We start from the raw sequence: 23385 nt of genomic DNA, 5'->3' as shown, positions 1-23385 counted from the left end.
AGTAGCCATTGGGCATATCCATATAGCCCAATTTAGGCACTTTATGAGGTTTCCCCAGTTCAAACATATACAATCCATTTCCAGCCAGACTATTAATATTTTTTGAAAATGTTTTCTTCCATCTGCATCCAGTAATTTTATGTCCTTCCCATAGGGAGTACTGGAATGCGTTTTAGGGTTTTCTGCCTTCTTTAAGATGGACTCAGCCACTAATTTGTGAGGTAACAGATTGGTTATGCCATGGACAGAATTGTACCTTGCATTTTAAGTCTACTTTACTGGCCATAAGAGAGGGTGGAGAGAGGTGTGTGTCAAATTTTTGCTTGGAGATCCTGAAGTGCAGTGTGTATTGCAACAGCATTAGCTTGCTTAGAATGAATTTTAAAACTCCCAGGAAGTTGTCTTTTGGTAGTATATATTTCTCTAATGCAAACAGAATGGCATTTGCAATTTTTTTGGGAGAAAAGAAGAGTAGAACAGGTGGAGCACTGATCCTAGTTGGTTCTGGTCAGAAGGTAATCCTGTGAATTAAAATGATTGAAAGGAGGGAAATGTTGAGATTACTTACCTGATAATCTCCTTTTCCTTAGTGTATGCAGATGGACTCAAAACAAATGGGTATAGTGTGCTCGTGCTAGGAGTTTGAGACGGATCTGACGTCAGCACGGGTACATATACCCCCACAGGAAGTGCCGCAAATCAGTAATCTTCCTTGCAAAAGCTGTAGCTGACCGATCAACTAAATGAACAGGATTACCCTGACCGATTGATAGTAGCTGGAGACCGCCAGTGATCACAACCAGAAGGAGTCTACACCCGGCAGGGTGGATGGCCTATTATAAGAAAACATGGTTTACCGTGAGTTCGGTGAATTCCCATGTATGCCGGCAGCCGGGCGAGATGCTGAGTCCATCTGCATACACTAAGGAAAACGAGATTATCAGGTAAGTAATCAACATTTCCTAGCGTGTAGCAGATGGACTCAAAACAAATGGGATGTACAAAAACTACTCCCAGACTGGGCGGGAGGCTGCCCGAGGACCGTTTAGGATTGCCCTCGCAAATGCTATGTCCTCCCTGGCCTGGACGTCCAGACGGTAGAATCTGGAGAAGGTATGGAGGGAGGACCACGTCGCCGCTTTACATATCTCTGCAGGCGACAGCAGCTTAGCTTCTGCCCAAGAGGCCGATTGTGCTCTAGTAGAATGAGCTTTGACCTGTAGAGGCGGTGGTTTTCCCGCCTCTATGTAGGCTGCCTTGATAACTTCTTTAATCCAGCGGGCGATGGTTGGCCGTGAGGCCGCTTCCCCTAGCTTCTTCCCGCTGTGCAGAACGAACAGGTGGGTCCGTCTTTCGTACTGCTTCTGACATTTCCAGATACCTGGACAGCAGTCTGCCGATGTTGAGATGGCATAGCATTCGACCTTCCTCCGACTTCTTCAAACCTTCCGTGGTAGGCAAGGATATGGTTTGGTTGAGGTGAAAGTGTGAGACCACCTTGGGTAAAAAGGATGGAACTGTGCGAAGATGGATAGCCTCTGGAGTGATTCTGAGAAACGGATCACGACAGGATAGTGCTTGTATCTCTGAGATGTGGCATGCTGAACATACAGCCAGCAAGAACACCATCTTCAAAGGTTAACAAACGGAGGGACAGGCCTCGAAGGGGCCTGAAGGCTGATCCCGCCAAAAATTCCAATACGAGGTTGAGATTCCACAAGGGCACTGGCCACTTCAGTGGCGGGCGAATGTGTTTGACTCCTTTCAGGAAACGTGAGACGTCTGGGTGTTTGGCAATGGTGTTGCCGTCACTCCTGGGACCGTAGCAAGACAGTGCTGCTACCTGAACCTTGATGGAGCTGAGGGACAGACCCTTCTGAAGTCCATCTTGTAGGAAGTCCAAAATGATAGGTATCTTAGCGGCATGTGAGTTGGTGCCGTGAGAGTTGCACCAGGCTTCAAAAACTCTCCAGATCCTGATATATGTTAGGGATGTGGAGAACTTGCGTGCTCAGAGGAGTGCATCTATAACCGGCTCCGAGTATCCCCTTTTCTTCAGTCGAGCCCTCTCAATGGCCAGACAGTAAGAGAGAATTGAGCCGGATCCTCGTGGAGGATGGGACCTTGCCGCAGCAGGTCCCTGTAGGGAGGCAGAGGTAGAGGGTTCCCTGCCAGTAGACTTCCCATTTCTGCGTACCAGGGTCTTCTTGGCCAGTCCGGGTCCACTAGAAGAACTAGGCCTCTGTGTCGCTGAATCCTGTGTACAATGGCGCCCAGCAGGGGCCATTGAGGAAAGGCGTATAGCAGCATCCCCTAAGGCCACGGCTGTACCAGGGCATCGATCCCCTGAGCCCGAGGATCCCACCTGCGGCTAAAATATCTGAGTACTTGAGCGTTGGACCTGTCTGCTAAGAGGTCCATGGCTGGCGTCCCCAATTGATCCACAATTATCTGAAAGGCTGTGGGTGACAGCTGCCACTCCCCTGGGTTTAGGCTTTCTCTGCTGAGGAAGTCTGCCGTCATGTTGTCCTTCCCGGCAGTGTGGACGGCGGAGATGTCCTGGAGATTTGCTTCTGCCCAAATCATCAGGGGAGTTATTTCTAGGGCCACTTGTTGGCTTCTGGTTCCGCCCTGACGATTGATGTATGCCACCGTGGTGGCATTGTCTGACATCACTGACCGCTCTGTCGCGAAGTCTGTGGGCAAATCGCAGGCACGCTAGCCTGACTGCCCATGCCTCTAGTCTGTTGATGTTCCACCTCGACTCTTCTCTGGTCCACCGCCCTTGGGCGGTGAGTTCCTCGCAGTGTGCTCCCCATCCGTTCAGGCTGGCATCTGTGATAAGCAGAATCCAGGTTGGGGAGGACATTCTTGACCCCTGGCTCGTGTGGCCGGGCTGCAACCACCACCGTAGCTGATACCGCACTCTGGCCGGTAGAGGTAGGCGTACGGTGTAGTTCTGTGATCGTGGGCTCCATCGAGATAGAAGGGCGCGTTGCAATGGTCTCATATGAGCCCGCGCCCATCGCCCATGGCACCACCTCCAGAGTGGACGCCATGAGGCCGAGGACCTGTAGGTAATCTCGAGCTGTGGGCCGGTTGGCGCTCAGCAGGGCCTACAGATGACTCTGGAGTTTTGATGTTCTCTTGGAGGTCAGGCTGACCTTGTCTTCTCGGGTGTCGAATTGGACCCCTAGGTATTCCAGCAACTGGGACGGCTGTAGGGAGCTCTTGTTTATGTCGACTACCCATCCGAGGCTTTCCAGAAGAGCTATAACTCTGTTGGTTGCCCGGTGGCTCTCCTCCGGTGACTTTGCCCTGATCAGCCAATCGTCCAGGTAGGGATGGACGAGAATTCCTTCCTTCCTGAGTGCCGCCGCCACTACTACTATCACCTTGGTAAAGATCCGCGGCGCGGTGGCTAACCCGAAGGGCAAAGCTCGGAACTGGAAGTGCTGATTCAAGACTTTGAAGCGTAAATAGTGCTGGTGATCCCGATGGATTGGGATATGCAGGTAGGCTTCCGACAGATCTAGGGAGGTGAGAAACTCCCCTGGCTGTACCGAATTCTTGACCAACTGCAGAGTTTCCATGCGAAAGCTGGGGACCCGTAGGTGTCGGTTGATTGACTTGAGGTCCAGGACAGGGCCTGAAAGTGCCCTCCTTCTTGGGTACTATGAAATAAATGGAATAATGCCCAGAAGTTACCTCTCCCGCAGGTACTGGGATTATGGCTTTTAGGGCCAGGAGCCTCTGTAAGGTCACTTCTAGTGCCGCTGCCTTGAGTGGTGAACAAGGAGATACCACAAACTTGTTCGGCGGAAGCCGAAAGAAATCCAGGTAATATCCTTCTCGGATGATGGCGAGGACCCACTGGTCCGAAGTGATCTCGACCCACCTGCGGTAGAAGAGGGTTAAGCCTGCCCCCTATGGCTGCTACCCCCGGATGGGTCGGCTGATTGTCATTGTGGGTTGCGGCCGGGGCCGGAACCCGAGCCGGTTCTCTTCTTGTTATGCTTAGTCCGAAAGGACTGGTTCCTTGCCTGGGAACGAGGTGCTCGATAGCGAGTCCTGTAAGGGTTGAAGCACTGCGAATTTCTACCTCTAGATGGTATAGAAAAAGAACGCTGGCTCCTCGCCCTGTCTTCTGGTAGACAGGGTAATGGGGAGGCACCCCATTTAGTAGCCCAGCTCTCGAGATCGCTGCCGAACAGTAAGGAACCCTTAAAGGGCATTCTTGTGAGTCGTGTCTTGGCGGTCGAGTCGGCCGCCCAATGACGGAGCCAAAGCTGCCTCCTGGCTGCCACTGAAGAGGAGACTCCCTTGGCTGCCGTACGAACGAGGTCGGAGGCTGCGTCAGTGAGAAATGCGAGAGCTGATTCCATGTCTGCTCCCTGGGTGTTGTTTCTCGCCTGTAACAAACAGGAGCGAGTCACCACGGTGCAGCAGGTCGCGATTCGTAGGGATGGAATTTAGTCGTTCGAATTTGGAAACACGCTCAGCGAGCGTGAGGTAGCTCCAAATTGCTTTGGAGACGGAAATTACTGATTTGCGGCACTTCCTGGGGGGGTATATGTACCTGTGCTGACGTAAGATCCGTCTCCAACTGCTAGCACGAGCACACTATACCCATTTGTTTTGAGTCCATCTGCTACACGCTAGGAAACAGATTTACAATGTAACAAATCAACATCTTGGTGCTTGAATAAAAGAGTCTTAATAGCTAAACTATCAGGATCTAACACAAAAGCAGCTATAAAAGTAATCAACACAGAATGAGAAGTGTCCAAGAAAGTGGGTAAATTCAGATTGTCTCTCAACATTACCAAATCTCTTTTCTCGTGCTCAGATTCCTCTCTTGTTACAAGGCAAACAAATTCTTGATGATGGAGGAGAGACCAAGTAGGTACTTTAAGGACTTCATCCACATATTCTTTAGCTAATAATTTAGGCACCCAAAGATATTTATATAACAAGTTCCACTGTCTTATGGAATTTTTAATATTATCCAATTTAGCTAGGAGCCGAACATTTTCTTTTATTAAAGATTGTTGGACTTCAGCAATTTAATCACTCAACCATAAGAGCCGATAGATGTTCTGTTCACTCCTTAAAGTCTTCCAATTCTTTAATTTTCTGATCAAAGACTTTTTCTTGACCATCACAATTAGCTGATAGGTAACAGCTCACACAAGGCTCAATAGCTTCCAAAATGGACTCCAACATGAACACAAGGGCTTTCACAAACAGAACCTTTCATGTTGTTCAACTTCTTCAGGAGATATTAATAGCTGTTCCTGCAGGTCAATCACCCCTCCAATGATTGCAAGGCCACCTTCCAGTTTCCTAGATCCTCCAGAAACAGCATCGTGTTTCCTAGATGCTAGCACAATACTCTGTTCCACAGTCGCATTCCCTGACCCAAGAAGAAAACGACCAAGTCGATCTGCAATGAATCTTTCTGTGGCTCAGATAATCAAGCAACTGCCAGATATGAAGGGGATGTTCTCACAGCAGGGCTCAATGATGTATTCTAAATCTAGGACAGGTACAGACAAAGCTCCCCCTTCCATAATGCCCAAGGTCAAGGGTCCTGCTGAAGCAGATGCCACCACAAAAGATCCATAAGACTGGGCACTGCTGGGGAAGATGTGGCTGCAGGGCATGCTGTAATGGAGAAATTGCTTACCTGAATTTCGTTTTCCTTAGTGTAGACAGATGGACCCAGGACCAATGGGTATAGTGTACTCCTGATAGCAGTTGGAGACAGATCAGATTTCAATCTGATGTCAGCCCCTAGTACACATACCACCTGCAGGAAGTGCAGCTCTTCAGTATTCTCCTCAAAAAAAAAAAATTGTGGCTATATGTGTGACTAATTTGATTAAACTTTATAACTTGATTAACTTGATCTGGTTGAATTGGCTATAGCTGGAGACCGCCAGTATACTCAACCGGAAAGCATAGACACCCGGTAGGGTGAGTGTCCTAGGTGAATGAAAACATGGCTTACCCTTGATTCATTCAAAATTCCATGTTTAACGGCAGCCAAGGGTGGGACGCTGAGTCCATCTGACTACATTAAGGAAAACGAAATTATCAGGTAAGTAATTTCTCCATTTCCTAGCGTATAGCAGATGGACTCAGGACTAATGGGATGTATAAAAGCTACTCCTGAACCGGGTGGGAGGCTGCCAGTGACCCACTTAGTACTGCCCTTGTAAATGCCGTGTCCTCCCGAGCCTGAACATCCAGGCGGTAGAATCTGGAGAAGGTGTGGATGGAGGACCATGTCGCCAACCTGCAAATCTCGGTGGTTTCTGCCCAGGACACTGCCTGGGCTCTAGTAGAATGGCCCTTGACCTGTAAGGGCAGTGGCTTGCCTGCTTCTACGTAGGCCGCCTTGATGACTTCCTTGATCCAGCGGGCTATGGTTGCCCGCGAGGCAGCTTCTTTTCTCTTCCCGCTGTGAAGGACAAATAGGTGGTCTGTTTTTCGTACGGGTTCCGACATTTCCAGGTATCTGGATAGGAGTCTGCTGATGTTGAGGTGGCGTAGATTACAAGCCTCTTCCGAATTCTTCAACTCATCTGGCAATGGTAGCGAGATGGTAGTGTGACGCCACTTTGGGAAGAAACGAAGGGACCGTGCGTAGTTGGATGGTTCCCGGGGTGAGCCTCAGGAACGGCTCACGGCAGGACAGTGCTTGTAGTTCCGAAATGTGGCGGGCTGAACAAACTGCCAGCAGGAAGGACAGACCTCTGAGAGGCCTGAAGGAGGCTCCTGCTAGAAAATCCAAGACCAGGTTAAGATTCCAAATAGATACCGGCCACTTTTGTGGTGGGCGGATGTGTTTGACTCCTTTCAGGAAGCGTGAAACGTCCGGGTGAGAAGCTATGCTGTCGCTCTCGGAGCCGAAGCATGACAATGCGGCTACCTGTACCCTTGGAGTTGAGGGACAGACCCTTCTGTAGCCCGTTCTGCAGGAATTCCAGGATCACAGGAACTTTAATTGAGCGTGGCATGATGTCTGTCTTTGCACCAGACTTCGAATACTCTCCAAATCCTTATGTACGTTAAAGATGTGGAGAAGTTGCGTGCTCTGAGTAGGGTGTCGATTACAGCCCCCGATTATCCGCTCTCTCATGCGAGCCCTCTCAATGGCCAGGCCGTAAGAGAGAATTAAGCTGGATCCTCGTGGAAGATCGGTCCTTGTTGAAGCAGGTCTCTTGAGGAGGCAGTGGCAGGGGGTCCCTGCTAGTAGTCTTCTCGGCCAGTCCGGGGACACCAGAAGCACTAGTCCCATGTAGCTGTATCTTGTGAATGATTGCGCCCAATAGGGGCCACGGCGGGAAGGCTTATAATAGGGTCCCCTGTGGCCAGGTCTGTCCCAGGGCATTGATCCCCTGGGACTAAGGTTCCCGCCTGTGGCTGAAGTACCTGGGTACTTGGGCATTGGACCGGTTTGCCAGAAGGTCCATGTCTGGTGCCCCCACCAGTTCACTATCATTTGGAACGCTGCAGGCGACAGCTTCCATTCTCCTGGATCTAGACTTTCTCTGCTAAGGTAGTCCGCAGTGATGTTGACTTTCCCGGCGATGCGGACGGCTGAGATCTCCTGGAGGTTTACTTCCGCCCACATTAGGGGGTCGATTTCCAGAGACACCTGTTGGCTTCTGGTTCCCCCCTGACGGCTGATGTAGGCCACTGTCGAGGCGGTGTCCGACATTACTCTGACCGCTTTGTCTCTGAGTCTGTGAGCGAATCGTAGGCAGGCTAGTCTGACCGCCCGCGCTTCTAGGCGGTTGATGTTCCATCCCGACTCTTCTGCGTTACACTGCCCTTGGGCGGTTAACTCCTCACAGTGTGCTCCCCATCCTCATAAGCTAGCGTCTGTGGTGAGCAGGGTCCAGGTTGGTGAAAATAGCCTTGTCCCCTGGTTCAGGTGGCTGCCCTGCAGCCACCACCATAACTAGGTCCAGACCCTGCCCGGGAGTGATAGACGGACGGTGTAGTTCTGAGACAGTGGATTCCATCACGATAGAAGTGAGCACTATAGGGGTCTCATGTGAGCTCACGCCCATGGCACTATTTTCAGTGTGGATGCCAGACCGAGGACTTGTAGGTAATCCCATGCTGTGGGGTGAGGTTCGCTCAGCAGGATTTGTAACCAGTTCCTCAGTTTTTATTTCCTTGTGGGAGTCAGGCTGACCTTGTCTTCTTTGGTGTTGAACCAGACTCCTAGGTATTCTAGTGACTGTGTGGGCTGCAAACAACTTTTGCTTGTGTTGACCACCCATCCGAGGCTCTCCACAGAGTTTTGACTGTTGGTTGCTTTCCTCTGGGGATTTTGCCATGATCAGCCAATCGTCTAGGTAAGGGTGTACAAGGATTCCTTCCTTCCTCAGTGTTGCCGCTGCCACCACCACTATGATCTTGGTGAACGTCCGGGGTGCAATGGCTAACCCGAAGGGTAGTGCATGGAACTGGTAGTGATGGTCCAGGATTTTGAATTGTAGGAAGCACTAATGTTCCTGATGAATGGGGATGTAAAGATAGGCCTCCGAAAGACCCAGGGATGTGAGGAACTCTCCCGGTTGTATCGCCCTTTGTAAATGAGACCTGGAGATTAATATTCACCCCTTTGAGGTCTAGAATGGGCCTGAACAAGCCATCTTTCTTGGGGCCCATGAAATAAGAGTACTGACCCCACCCCCTTTCCTGGGGCAGGGGTGGCACAAGTACCATGGCTTTTAGTAATTGAAGACTTATCAAGGTCTCAACCACTCTCTTCCTTTTAACAGATGAAGTACAGGGAGAAATCAAGAGAGCAAAGATCCAGGGAATAACAGACAGATCAGATCTAACACTCGCTCATCTGTGGTGTTATGGGTCTACTCTAATTTAAAAAAAAAATTAGTTGAAGGACACCACCCACAGGCAGGACCAGAGAATGGACCAGCCAAGCCTCAATGAAAGCCTCAATGAATAGCCCGACTGCCCCCAGAAGGGGTGCCGGAGTTAGGCTTGGGCTTGCAGAAACCATGAAAAGACTGACCTTTGCCCCTAGAAGCCTGAAAACCTTGGAAGGAAAATCCTGACTGCTTACCCTGCCTAAAATGCCTGGAGTCCCAGAACTGACCTCAACCTCTAGTGAACCAATAAGAGGAGTACGGTTTATCTTCAGGAAGCCTCTGAGCCTTAAAATCTCCCAGATTCATGATAAAGTGTTTCAGATCTTCTCCAAACAAAAATAAAAAAAAAAGTCTCCCTTTAAAAGGGGAGCTTCCCAAGGTAAAACTTCGATCAAGAACCCACAGACCAGTTCCACAACCAAAGCAATTGCCTACCTGCAACAGCCAAGGTCACTGACAGAGGAAACCCAGAGAAGATCAAACATGCTATCCATCAAAAAGGTAGCAGTTGACTATTCTAGCTGCATCTTCGCCCTCCAGAAGCTGGTGAATCCATCACAAGAGCGCTTTTACCACAAAACCACCACAACTCGAAATCTGAACAGCCAAATCCAAAAAAGTAAACAAATGGTTTAATAGATTCTCTATCCTAAGAGGGGAAATACTACCCTCAATTTGAATAGTGGTAAGCTTAGTGAGAGCTGTGATCAAGGCATCCATTCATGGAACCAGAAACAAATGCTTAACCAACTCTGGAGGAAGACTATACAACTTCAAAAGGACCTTAAAACCCTTGAGACCTGACTTTGGGGTCTCCCACTCTGTCAACACCATTTCCAACAATCTCAAAGTGCAAAATACATACACCTTTAATAGGATCCAACACAGGCTCCTTTGGAACAGACTACTACTACCTGGAGACAGGAGACAACTTAATCAAGGACGCAATCTCCTCCATATGAAATATGTGAATGACACAGTCATCCTGCTTATCAAACACCACTTCACTCTCCTCAATAGAAACAGTTCTTGCAGAATCAACCAGATCCTTAAAATCCACCTAATCCATATCCAGATCAGGAAGGGGCCTCTTCAGAGTCTCCCTAGTGCATTTGCATAGAACCAAGGTCACAATACAGCAAATGTTGCTTACCTGTAACAGGTGTTCTCACAGGACAGCAGGATGTTAGTCCTCACATATGGGTGACATCAGGATGGAGCCCATATGACTGCCCTTCAACCGGTGATTCCCGGGTCTCTGGCTCCGGTGCGCTCCCCACTGACAGCTTCATCGGGAGGAGAAACACCGTTCCGCATTCCTCCTTCGGGAGTACTGCCTCAGTCATCGATGCCAATTCGTCCCTTGCCACAGATTCATTCATCGGGGGCGATAACACACATCGGCGCCATCGATGCCTTCGATACCGGCACAGATGCCTTTCAGGCCGTCCATGGTGCCCCTGGCGATTCCTTCGATTTTCTCGGAGCCTCAGCCAGGGCCTTCGGGTATCCAACCCCCTTCTCGTCCTACAGGTCAGTCTGCTGATCCTTATGACACTTAGGGTGATGATACTTCCACAGACACCGATGACTTACTTTCACCTCCCTCTCCTACTGAAAGTAGGAAGCGTTCTCCAGAAGACCTTTCTTTAATTTTGTGAAGGAAATGTCTGAGTTGGTCGCTTTTCAGCTTCAGACGGAGCAGGATGATAGGCACCAGATGATGGAGCTCCTCCAATTCCTGGATGCCCCTAAAGTGATCACTTCTATTCCCATTCATCAAGTTCTTCTTGACCTCCTCAAAAAGAACTGGGAAAACCCTGGATCCGTTGCCCCAGTCCATATAAAAGCTGACACTACCTATTTAGGGCAGTCAGCCCCAGGCTTTCAAAAATCTCAGTGGTGGAATCGGCTCAAAAGAAAGCAAAAAGGACGAAGCCTCACTCATTTACCCCTCCTGTTAAGGAACACAAGTTCCTAGACAATATTGGTCGACGAGTGTTCCAAGGGGGCCATGCTCATCTCCAGAATTGCTGCTTACCAGCTGTATATGACCCAATACAATAGGGTCATTTTCAAACAGATACAGGACTTCTCTGAAACCCTGCCTGACCATTCCAGCAACAGCTTCAAATCCTTGTCAACAAGGGGTTTGAGGCAGGAAAGCATGAGATAAGAACAGCTTACGATATCTTCGACACCTCTACTAGAGTGTCTGCAGCTGCCATTTTGGCAAGACGCTGGGCCTGGCTCAAATCTTCTGACTTTCGCCCAGAAGTACAAGACAGGCTGTCTGACCTGCTATGTGTAGGAGACAATCTGTTTGGTGAACAGATCCAAATAGTGGCTGAATTAAAGGATCATAATGAGCCCCTTAAACAGCTCTCATTGATACCTTCCGACTTCCCCTTCCGACTTCCCTTCGACAGAACTTTAGGAAGGACTCTAAGAAGTCATTCTTTCGTCCAAGGAAGTACTATCCTCCACCAGCAAGGTCCCGAACTATGAGGCCTTCTCAAACCTCAGCCTCGTCAGGCCCAAAAGCAAAAGCCGCAAGCAGCTCCCCAGCCGGGGCCTGCTTCAGGTTTTTGACTTTCAATTGGAGAGCAGCAGCCGCCTGATTCCTCTGCCAAGCATACCAGTGGGAGGTCGATTGTGCCACTTTCATGGCATGTGGCAATCAATCACAACCGACCAATGGGTGCTAGCAATCATTGCTTAGGGTTACCACCTAAAATTTCTTGCTCTTCCACCAGACTCACCACCTCTGCAAGCATGGCGAGTATCTGACCATTCTGTCCTTCTGGAGCCAGGAGGTTTCCCGTCTTCTCCAGTTATGAGCAATAGAACCCGTCCCTCTCTCGCAGCAAGGCCTAGGGTTCTATTCCTGATACTTTTTGATCCCCCAATAATCTGGGGAGTTCGTCCAATTCTGGACCTACGTGCTCTCAACAAGTACCTACAGCGAGAAAAGTTCAAGATGGTAAACTTGGGCTCGCTTCTACCTCTTCTGCAAAGAGGAGGCTGGCTCTGCTCTCTGGACCTTCAGGACGCATACACACACATTGCGATCACTCCAGCTCATCGCAAGTACCTCAGGTTTTTAGTAGGCCCAAAGCACTATCAATACTGCGTGCTTCCATTTGGCCTAGCATCAGCACCACAAGTCTTTACCAAATGTCTCGTGGTTGTCGCAGCTTTTCTCAGGAAAGAAGGTGTTCACGTCTACCCCTATCTCGACGACTGGTTTATCAGGGCTCCAACCCAGCGAGCCGCTCGGTCGTCCCTCAATTTGACCCTACACACTCTAATTTCTCTAGGATTTCTCATCAATTACGAAAAATCCTATTTAGTCCCATCTCAAACCTTGTCGTTCATTAGGGCAGACTTGGACACCTTGCAGGAAAAAGCCTTTCTACCTCAACAACAAGCTCTAACTCTCGTGTCTCTCGCTCACCAGTTGCAGTCTCAGCATATAGCAATAGCTCGCCAATTCCTCGTCCTTTTAGGACACATGGCGTCCTCAGTCATGTCACACCAATGACCTACCTGGCTATGAGGCCTCCTGCATTGGACTCTGAGGTCACAATGGATTCAAGCTGTTCAGCCTCTGTCGACCACTGTCCACATCACAGACTCACTCAGTCTGTCTCTCGCCTGGTGGAAAAATCACAACAATCTCCTCCAGGGACTGCCCTTTCAAGTGCCGGATCCTCAACTCATCCACACCACTGAAGCTTCCAACCTCGGGTGGGGAGCCCACGTGGACAATCTACAGACACAAGGGTCTTGGTCTCCAGGGGAAGCCAAACATCAAATAAGCTTCCTAGAACTTCGATCAATGCGATATGCTCTCAGGGCTTTTCAGGAACGCCTATCAAATCACGTCATCCTAATTCAGACGGACAACCAGGTGGCCATGTGGTACATCAACAAGCAGGGAGGCACAGGCTTCTTCCTTCTGTGTCAGGAAGCTGTGCAGATTTGGGCGGAAGCGCTCTCCCACTCTATGTACCTCAGGGCCACTTACTTGCCGGGAGTGGACAATGTCTTGGCAGACAAACTGAGTCGTGTCTTCCAACCGCACAAGTGGTCTCTCAGCCCCTCGGTAGCGGACTTCATCTTCCAACAATGGGGTTATCCCCAGACAGACCTCTTTGCGTCCCCTCAGAACCACAAAGTCGACAATTTCTGCTCCCTCAATCGGAGCAAGTGCGCTCAGCCCAGAGGTGCATTCTACCTCTCGTGGGCAACCTGTCTGCTCTATGCATTCCCTCCACTTCCTCTTCTTTTGAAGACTCTCGTGAAGTTACGTCAGGACAAGGGAACCATGATCCTGATAGCACCTCACTGGCCACGCCAAGTGTGGCTTCCAATACTTCAGGATCTCTCCATCCACAGGCACATTCCCTTGGGAACGGACCCGCATCTGATCACTCAAAACGACGGATGCCTACGCCATCCCAATCTTCAGGCCTTGTCTCTGACGGCATGGATGTTGAAAGGTTAATTCTTCAACCACTTAACCTTTCAGATTTGGTTTCTGGTGTCCTGATTGCTTCATGGAAGCCTTCCACAAGAAAATCTTATTCTTATAAATGGAAAAGGTACACATCATGGTGCACCTCGCAGTCCCTTGATCCCTTTTCCTGTCCAATCCCAAGATTTTTAGACTATCTGGCATTTGTCGGAGTCAGGTTTAAAGACCTCTTCAATCAGAATGCATGTCAGTGCGGTAGCCGCCTTCCATAAAGGTGTTGGATGTTTCTATATCAGTACAACCCCTTGTAACACGCTTTTTAAAGGGCTTGCCCCATATCAAACCACCTTTACGTCCTCCGGCCCCTTCTTGGGACCTTAATCTGGTTCTTGGTCGGCTCATGAAACCACCATTCGAGCCTCTTCACTCCTGTGACCTAAAATATCTCAGATGGAAAGTGATTTTCCTTTTGGCTATCACTTCAGCTCGCAGAGTTAGTGAGTTACAGGCCCTAGTTACCTATCCGCCTTACATTAAACTCCTGCAGGACCAGGCAGTACGCCGCACTCACCCTAAGTTTTTACCCAAGGTAGTTTCGGAGTTTCACATTAATCAATCCATCATACTACCTACCTTCTTTCCCAGGCCCCATTCCAATCCAGGGGAACAGGCTCTGCATACCCTTGACTGTAAATGGGCTTTAGCGTTCTACTTAGACTGTACAGTTGCCCACAGGAAGAGCACTCAGTTATTCGACTCTTTCCATCCCAACAAATTAGGGCAACCTATGGGTAAGCAGACTCTCTCCTCCTGGTTGGCGGACTGCATATCTTTTTGCTACCAGCAAGCAGGCATTCCTTTTCAAGACCGTGTTAAAGCACACTCTGTGAGGGCCATTTATTTATTTATTTATTTAAGGTTTTTCTATACCGGCATTCATGAAAGCGTTCACATCATGCCGGTTTACATGAAACAGGGGTGTGAAGAACAAACCAAGAACATAACTAAACGTGATGAAGAGATGCAGTTACAATTAACAGGGGCCATGGCGACTTCAGTAGCACACCTACGATCGGTGCCGTTTCCTGACATTTGCAGGGCTGCCACCTGGAGTTCTCTCCATACTTTTGCAGTCCACTATTGCTTGGACAAAGCCGGAAGAAAAGATTCCATCTTCGGCCAGTTTGTCCTACCCGGTGGGGTTCAGGATGCCCTCTACAAAAGTCTACCCCAGTTGTTGTGCATGTTGCACACCATTGGGTACATTTGGTGCATGTTCGGACATCCTCAGCTCGGTACTCACCCATATGTGAGGACTACCATCCTGCTTGTCCTGTGAGAGAGCAAATGTTGCTTACCTGTAGCAGGTGTTCTCACAGGACAGCAGGATGTTAGTCCTTACGAAACCCACCCGCCGCCCCGCGGTGTTGGGTTCGTAATGTTTTATTTTCGGCACTGCCTGTAGCTTTCAAATAAGACTGAAGGGGGACCCCTGCTGGCTGCAGGGTTGGTGCCATGCTGGGCATGCCCAGTAGGGGCCAGTCAAAATTCTGGAAACTTTGACAGAAGTTTTCCGTGATTGGGCTGCATCCTGATTATGTCACCCATAGGTGAGGACTACCATCCTGCTTGTCCTGTAAGAATAGCCTTGACAGTTTCCAAAGAAAAAGCAGACTTATCAGGGCTTTGAACAGCACAAAAGACATTGTGCAAAACAAAAAAAAAAAAAACCTCAGTAAAGAAAGCAGAGTCCCTGCATTCTGACCCAGGGTGGGCAAAAAAGAACAATGTGCAGGAACTAATGTGGGACTATGAGCATCCTCCATTACAGCAGCCTCTCTGCTGATGTAGAAAAAAAGGAAAGCTAGGCATGAGGGAAACTTAGAAACTACTGCTCCACCTCCAGGCCATCAAACACTCAGCAGGAACTTCTACAGCAGTGCAAGCCAAGCACAATGGCCAAACAGTTAATGTGGCTCACCTGCAGCTGCAGTCCCTGAGGCATCAGCTCTTCCTAGACTTCTCCACTGCATGCCAATCTCCATGGTTCAGTCCCTGAGAAAAATTGAGACCCCAGAGCCCCTCTACAAGAAGGCAACTTACCCCACAGGAAGGTGGCACAAAGGCTCCTCTCCCCAGAGGGACTGCCTAAGTAGAGGCTCTGGTGCTTCTCTACTGCCTTACAAGCCCCTCTTACTTTTTTTTTTATTGCACCAACAAAGGGAAAGGGAGGGAAGAGAGGAATGGGTGAAACCAGGATTCTTCCAAGTAGCCAAAAGCCAACAAAATGAGCAATGTTTTTTTCTTTTTTCTTTTTAAAGAAAGTGCCCCTTTCTTCCCCAGGCTCTACCAAGTCACCTCTGGGACTAGGAACCTCTGCTACTGGGCTTGCGCAGAATGGCATACCAGTGGCCTGGCCCAAAACTCCAGCTGCATCACTAGTTCATCCTACTACATGCTGGAGGCAGAGACTACTGGATTCCTCTTATGCTGCACCTCCTATACATATAGTGGCATGATATCCCTGAAGAAATCAGTATACTCTGCGTACTGGTAGAGACACACAACCACATGTTTGGACTAGACTGGGGTAGCAGAATGAAATGCATAAACAAAAAAATTTTTTTCCATCATTCTTTTTGTAATTTCTGGAAAACAAAATTCTGCTTTCTACTGCCTCAACTGCTTTTGGCACATAAGCTCATCTAATTATAAGGAAGACATGCAAAATGTGCATGCTCCACACCTGCTCAATTTTACAGCATTTATAAAAGTTATCTACACAAAGACAAATTAGTACATTATTTCACAAATGAAGTTAAGATTGGCTTTACTACAAAACTGACATGTAATCAAAATAAATTACTATATTATACTGAATATGAACTTTCAATCAATGCTTATTTTAGGTATTATGAAGTGTTATGTTTTGTTTTTCAACAGTGTGTTTCTAATTGGTTAGTAAATTCCCAAAGGAGTATGATCAGTTTTAGAAGACCACTTACCGATACCTTATAACAGCTCTGTATTCCAAGTACAACAGCCTGTTTCCAAATATCTCAGCTTAAAAAGAGAGTCTGAGAAAAAAATACAGACTGCAAGATTTGGTTGTGTTTTGGAAAACCCATTCCTAACAGCATAAAATACTTAATTACCTGGTGCTTCATTAAGCCCCTTAGGGATGAGAAATTCTAATAACCCAGATGATGCAGTGCATTATTGTGTAAAGACAACATGTGTTGGTATAAAATGTAACACTGCAGAATAGGAAAAATATTTTCCTGTTATACTACATTTTATTATTTATTTATTTAAATTCTTTTACTATACAGATACTCAAGACGAGGTCTTATCGTACTGGTTTACAATATAACAGGGGAAACCAATTAACAGCTAAGTAGAAGGTAAAGTTACAAAAAACAGGGAGCGAAAAACATGGGAGATGGAAGACAGGAAAGATTTAAAACGATAACAACTGCAGAGTGATAAAATAATCAACTAAAAACCATAGAGTAGCGAGACTTAAATAGAGATTTATCCTGGGCGATTATTAACATAATATATCCTGTTGGAGGAGGAGAGAAGGAGATACATCCAATGTGTGTTTATGTCAAGTTTAGACACTACATTTGTCTCCAGGGAGACTATAATTTAGCTTTACAACTGTCTTAGCTGCTAAGAAAGGAGAAAAATATATTTTCTCTGTCTACCATATAAAATAAGTACTTACTGATATCATCTTCATGATAAATGACAGAATGAAATGGAAGGGCTCTGTCTCTAATATATCTCTCTGATGGCTCTACATAAAAGATGCCTTGGTGAGTCTTGATGAAGCCTTCAAATCTTCCATTAATAATTGATCCATGGGTAAAGCTTCCCTGCTCACCTGCCCAAGAAAGCATACAACTCGTTAACTATGACTTGCAATATTTTTTATGTATATACTTGTTCTCAAAAATACTTGGAAAGTAAACAAAAAGTTAATTATTTAGAATCCAGTAGGTTGCAGGATCCGAGGCAGCATGGAAGTTGTAGCAAACAAATCTGATCAATTTCTTTGATTGGGTGACTGGAGATTTAGATCAAGGGTGCGTGCCAGATGCACTGAGATACTGAAAAGTAGATCTACAAACATTATCTTGGAGAAGATTTATGCCTTACCCAACTGCACAATGAAATGATGCAATGTCAGTGCAAAAATAATGAATGGAAAGTAGGGTACATTTCATTAGCACATTTCACTTCCAAAGGAGCAATGAGATAAAATAGAACTATCAACTTTTTCAAGAAAAAAATAAGTTACATTTGCTTTCAATATTCTGACTGACTCAATGTTCACATTTCCAACTTCCATCTAGTACTCCCTGTTGATCTTGACAACGGTCTACCAGCTATGTTGAAACATGACACTAATATAAAATCTGTGTAATGTACATTAGGTCAGGTAGAAAAGAAAAATCAGATGCCTCAGTCCTTCTCAAAACCAAATTACAGCCTAGTCTTATTCATCAGGATTAGCAGGAACTGCACATCATTCACACTGCTATCCAAGAAAAGTTCCAAAGCCCCACTAATAATGGAGCATGACAATTATTCTGAGCAGGAATATGTGGATGGTAATGGCTTTTGAAGTGTTTTTTCCCTTGAGGAATAAATGCAAAATGTTAATATGACCTGCAACAACTCCAAAATAATCCAGAGAACCTTCTCAACACATTTATTACAATCCAGACATATGGTATGTTAGAATTATAAAGAATAATGTAGCATTCAAGAGGGGATATTGTAATTATGTACCAAGATATACTGCACAATTATTTTCCAACTGAAAAAAAACTGGTACTTTTTTTCAGATATATGCAGGAGGCAGCGGTAATTCGATACCTTTAAATGTCAAACAATGGGCAAAACTGCAGTGCAGTTTAAATGCCTTCTATCTAGCGACAGTTGCTACCACACTAATCATGCTGATTTGCTTGTCTGATGGAATTTTCTCTCCAACCACTGTGACAGAACATACATTAAGACTAATATTTACAGATAGTGACAGGTTTTAAGGTATCTAATTCAAATTTTAATGTCTTTCTGATTTTAATAAAATTAACTTTAGCTAGGCATGTTTATCAAGTACATAACCTAGAATGTTTCCACACAACCCATCACACAATGAACACACTCGTGTTTTCTGACACCATCTTTGATTAACCAATTAAACTGGTATAAGCAGAAATAAGAGGTTTCTCTCTTACATGTCCCCGCTGTCCTTACGCATATCCAAGTGGTAAGTAATATGCCCAGTTCATACTGCAGGGAAGAGTGCTACATACATAAATATTCAAACCCCTCCAGAGGGCTATTTCCCATAAAAAGAAAAAGTGGTGCAGAAGCACTTGGATGCAAGGTTATTTATTCAGTTTTATAACACATTTACTCACTCATTTCCATCATTGATCTCTACTAGAAAGCCACTATAATTCTACATCTGGAGCAGAGTTAAAACAACTTTATACTAAGACGCTAAAAAAAAGTCATGATAAAAAAAAAGTATCCTTCGTTCATTTTAAGGGAGCGGCAAGAGTGGCATTTCAAGAAAGACATGCTTTAATAAAGTGTGATCACTTACCATATATTTGTCCAGTGTAAATATGTGAGGTATCATAATGAAGTGTTTTATCTCCTATTTCTAATTTGAAGTCATTAGCAAAAAGAGATGTATCTCTTTTCATTCTTAGATTGAATTGCCTGCAAAGAAAAGGAGACAAAGTTTAAAATTATGTACTAAATTTTGTGTTGACTATTTCATTATTAAAAAAAAACAAACAAACCCCCCCCCCCACACACACACACACACAAGATAAGGCTCTCATTACCAGTTCAGGTGTTCTAACAAGGCTTTTTCCCCAGATCATCTGGATTTTGGAAGGAATATAGACAATTACACTCCAAAAAATTATATCTGTCCTCCTTTTAGATATAAAAATATATTTTCAGCCAACTCTATATTATGAGGAAGAAACAGCCAAGCAGATATTTTAATTTCACTGAACTCATGAATAAGCATTTCAATGCCTAAAAACATTAGTGACAAATTTTCCAACTATGACCATAGTGAGTCAAAGACTATGCATACATTTTACTCACAAGCAGTTATTTTATTTTTCCTGGAAATGTATGTTTATTCCAACAAAAACAGGAGAGCTCAATCGAAAAATGACATTTTCTGAATAATTAGCATTTGTTTTTTTAAACAAATTCCCCCCCAAAAAATCTGAAAATAAGAGTCCCTACAAGTAAGCAACTCTGCTTTCCTTTTATTTATTTTTTTTAGCTCTTTATAAATTTTTAACATACAAGAAAAACCCACAGGAGAGATGCAATACAATACACACAACAGCGGTGTATAAAACAGCAATAGAACAAAATTATATAGCACTATAGAGGGCTGGCTCCACAAAAGGTAGTTGCTCTAGCACAATCATCTTATAGAGAAAGAAAATAACGTGGAGTACATTTAGGTAATAACGGAATTCTCTAAATTAGTAGGAGCCCCAAATAGCTCGATATTTAAACTGCTTGTGGTGGAGCACATATTGAAGATTTTTTATATCTGCAATGTGATGAATTTGGCACTGCCAATGCCCAAAGCTTGGGTTCCTTTTCCAAAAAGTAGCAATAGTGAATCATGCTGCTAAAAATAATTGGCTCGTCAAGCTTCAAAATTTCCTCTGGACTAAAGAGCCGTCCCACCTCCCAAGTAAGCCCGTAAGGGGAGCTAAATATATGGGAACTCCAATAACATGTCAGCAATGGCAGCAACCACTTCTCACCAGAAATCTGACTCCTATACAATGCCACCACATGTGTAAATAAGTACCTCATTCCCCAAAATCCCTCCAACAGCAAGGGCTATGCTCAGGAAATATGATAGAACAGACAAGCGTTCTATGTAATAGTCAGACCATTAGTTCAACTCACCGCTGGCAGAGAGAACTACAATGAGCATTAAACCATATAGTTTTCCATTCAGGCGAAGCAAGAGGTACTCAAGTTTTCATTCCATTGGTGGATCAGAACTACCAGAGGTAGTAGAACCAAATTTTCCATGAAGCACCCCCCAATAAACTAACGTTATGCCCTTTACAAAAATATCAGGGTCAGAAAAGTAACATTGCGGGTCCTCTAACTCCAGAAGGGGAAAAGCAAGTGTTGCTTACCTGTAACAGGTGTTCTCACAGGACAGCAGGATGTTAGTCCTCACATATGGGTGACATCATCAGGATGGAGCCCAATCATGGAAAACTTGTCAAAATTTCCAGAACTTTGACTGGCCCCTACTGGGCATGCCCAGCATGGCACTAACCCTGCAGCCAGCAGGGGTTCCCCCTTCAGTCTTATTTGAAAGCTAAAGGCAGTGCCGAAAAATAAAACAAAACGTCACGAGCCCAACACCGTGGGGCGGCTGGCAGGTTTCGTGAGGACTAGCATCCTGCTGTCCTGTGAGAACACCTGTTACAGGTAAGCAACATTTGCTTTCTCACAGGACAAGCAGGATGGTAGTCCTCACATATGGGTGAGTACCAAGCTGAGGATGTCCGAACATGCACCAAATGTACCCAACGGCGTGCAACAGGCACAACAACTGGGGTGGAATTTGGTAGAGGGCATCCTGAACCCCACGGGGCAAGCGGGTGTTGGTACGTCACATTAGAAATAGGTTACGCAGGACAGATGGGCCGAAGATGGAATCCTGTCTTCCGGCTTTGTCCAAACAATAGTGGGCTGCGAAAGTGTGGAGAGAACTCCAGGTGGCAGCCCTGCAAATATCAGAAGCGGCACCGATCGTAGGTGTGCTACTGAAGTCGCCATGGCCCTCACAGAGCGTGCTTTAACACGGTCTTGAAAAGGAATGCCTGCTTGCTGGTAGCAAAGAGATATGCAGTTTGCCAACCAGGAGGAGAGAGTCTGCTTACCCACAGGTTGCCCTAATTTGTTAGGATGGAAAGAGACGAATAACTGAGTGCTCTTCGTGTAGGCAACTGTACGGTCTAGGTAGAACGCTAGAGCCCGTTTACAGTCAAGGGTATGTTCCCCTGGGTTGGAGTGGGGCCTGGGAAAGAAGATAGGTAGTATGATGGATTGATTAATGTGAAACTCCGAAACTACCTTAGGCAAAAACTTAGGGTGAGTGCGGAGTACCACCCGGTCCTGCAGGAGTTTAGTGTAAATACAATCACTAACAGAGAACTCGGCACAACTTAATGCCAATAATATTCACATAATATTTTTTATTCACAGTTTTATTTCAAAATTGTATCATTAGAACCAACATGTGCTACATATCATATATTAAAACCATCAACGACGCATCATACTAATCTCAATCATACCAACATTCATACTCTAATTCCCTAAAATTGTGACATACACATCTAAATATATACCATTGCCATTAAATATTAACATCCCCAACATATAACATTATAAATATATAACAAAAGTTATTTTATAGTTGGCAAACAGCCTACATATAACTTATTATAAAAATTTACAATTGTATGCTATGCATCTGCAAGATATATTGTTATTGTGTGTTGTTGTGTATACCCCAACAGTGTAAGGCACATAGGTAACTAGGGCCTGTAACTCACTAACCCTGCGAGCTAAAGTGATAGCCAAAAGGAAAATCACTTTCCATGTGAGATATTTTAGGTCACAGGAGTGAAGAGGTTCGAATCGTGGTTTCATGAGCCGCCTGAGAACCAGATTAAGGTCCCAAGAAGGGGCCGGAAGACGTAAAGGTGGCTTGATATGGAGCAAGTCCTTTAAAAAGCATGTTACAAGGGGTTGTAGAGATATAGGGACATAAGACACCTTTATGGAAGGCGGCTACCGCACTGACATGCATTCTGATGGAAGAGGTCTTTAGACCTGATTCCGATAAATGCCAGAGATAGTCCAAAAACCTTGGGATTGGACAGGAAAAGGGCTTAAGGGATTGTGGAAGGCTTCCGTGAAGCAATCAGGACACGAGAAACCGAATCTGAAAGGTTAAGTGGTTGAAGGATTAACCTTTCAACATCCATGCTGTCAGGGACAAGGCCTGAAGATTGGGTTGGCGTAGACATCCGTCGTTCTGAGTGATCAGAAGCGGGTGCATTCCCAAGGGAATGTGCCTGCGGATGGAGAGATCCTGGAGTATGGGAAACCACACTTGGCGTGGCCAGTGAGGTGCTATCAGGATCATGGTTCCCTTGTCCTGACGGAGCTTCACGAGAGTCTTCGAGAGAAGAGGAAGTGGAGGGAATGCATAAAGCAGACCGGTTGCCCACGAGAGGAAGAATGCATCTCTGGGCTGAGAGTGTTTGCTGTGAATGAGGGAGCAGTAATTGACCACTTTGTGGTTCTGAGGGGACGCAAAGAGGTCTATTTGGGGATGACCCCATTGCTGGAAGAGAGAGGTCGCTACGGAGGGAATGAGAGACCATTCGTGCGGTTGGAAGACACGACTCAGTTTGTCTGCCAAGACATTGTGCACTCCCAAATAGGTGGCCCTGAACTACATCGAGTGGGAGAGGACTTCCGCCCAAATCTGTGCAGCTTCCTGACACAGAAGGAAGGAGCCTGTGCCTCCCTGCTTGTTGATGTGCCACATGGCCACCTGGTTGTCGGTCTGAATCAGGATGACGTGATTTGATAGGCAATCCTGAAAAGCTCTGAGAGCGTAGCGCATCGCTCGAAGCTCCAGGAAATTTATTTGGTGTTTGGCTTCCTCTGGAGACCAAAATCCTTGTGACTGCAGATCGTTCACATGAGCTCCCCAGCCGAGGTTGGAAGCGTCGGTGGTGAGAATGAGTTGAGGATCTGGCAGATGAAAAGGCAGTCCCTGGAGGCGATTGTTCTGATCTTTCCACCAGGTGAGAGACAGACTGAGTGCGTCTGTGATGTGGACAATGGTTGACAGAGGCTGAGTCGCTTGAATCCATTGTG

At 46.2% G+C, this 23385-nt stretch overlaps 1 protein-coding gene across 4 annotated transcripts in view; it reads right to left on the bottom strand.

The window, feature by feature from the left end:
- ADAM10 (ADAM metallopeptidase domain 10) overlaps positions 1-23385 on the bottom strand; it is a 482781-nt gene that overhangs the window by 228793 nt on the left and 230603 nt on the right. For all 4 annotated transcript variants that reach the window (XM_029574420.1, XM_029574421.1, XM_029574419.1 and 1 more), the window contains exons 3-4: positions 19022-19140; positions 17126-17284 (exon numbers count right to left, since the gene is read on the bottom strand). In XM_029574420.1, coding sequence (XP_029430280.1) covers positions 17126-17284; positions 19022-19140 — 278 coding nt within the window. The remainder of the gene's footprint in view (positions 1-17125; positions 17285-19021; positions 19141-23385) is intronic.

Source organism: Rhinatrema bivittatum, chromosome 13, assembly GCF_901001135.1.
Source record: "Rhinatrema bivittatum chromosome 13, aRhiBiv1.1, whole genome shotgun sequence".
Classification (NCBI taxonomy): domain Eukaryota; kingdom Metazoa; phylum Chordata; class Amphibia; order Gymnophiona; family Rhinatrematidae; genus Rhinatrema; species Rhinatrema bivittatum.
This window is presented reverse-complemented; position numbering and strand designations above follow the sequence as displayed.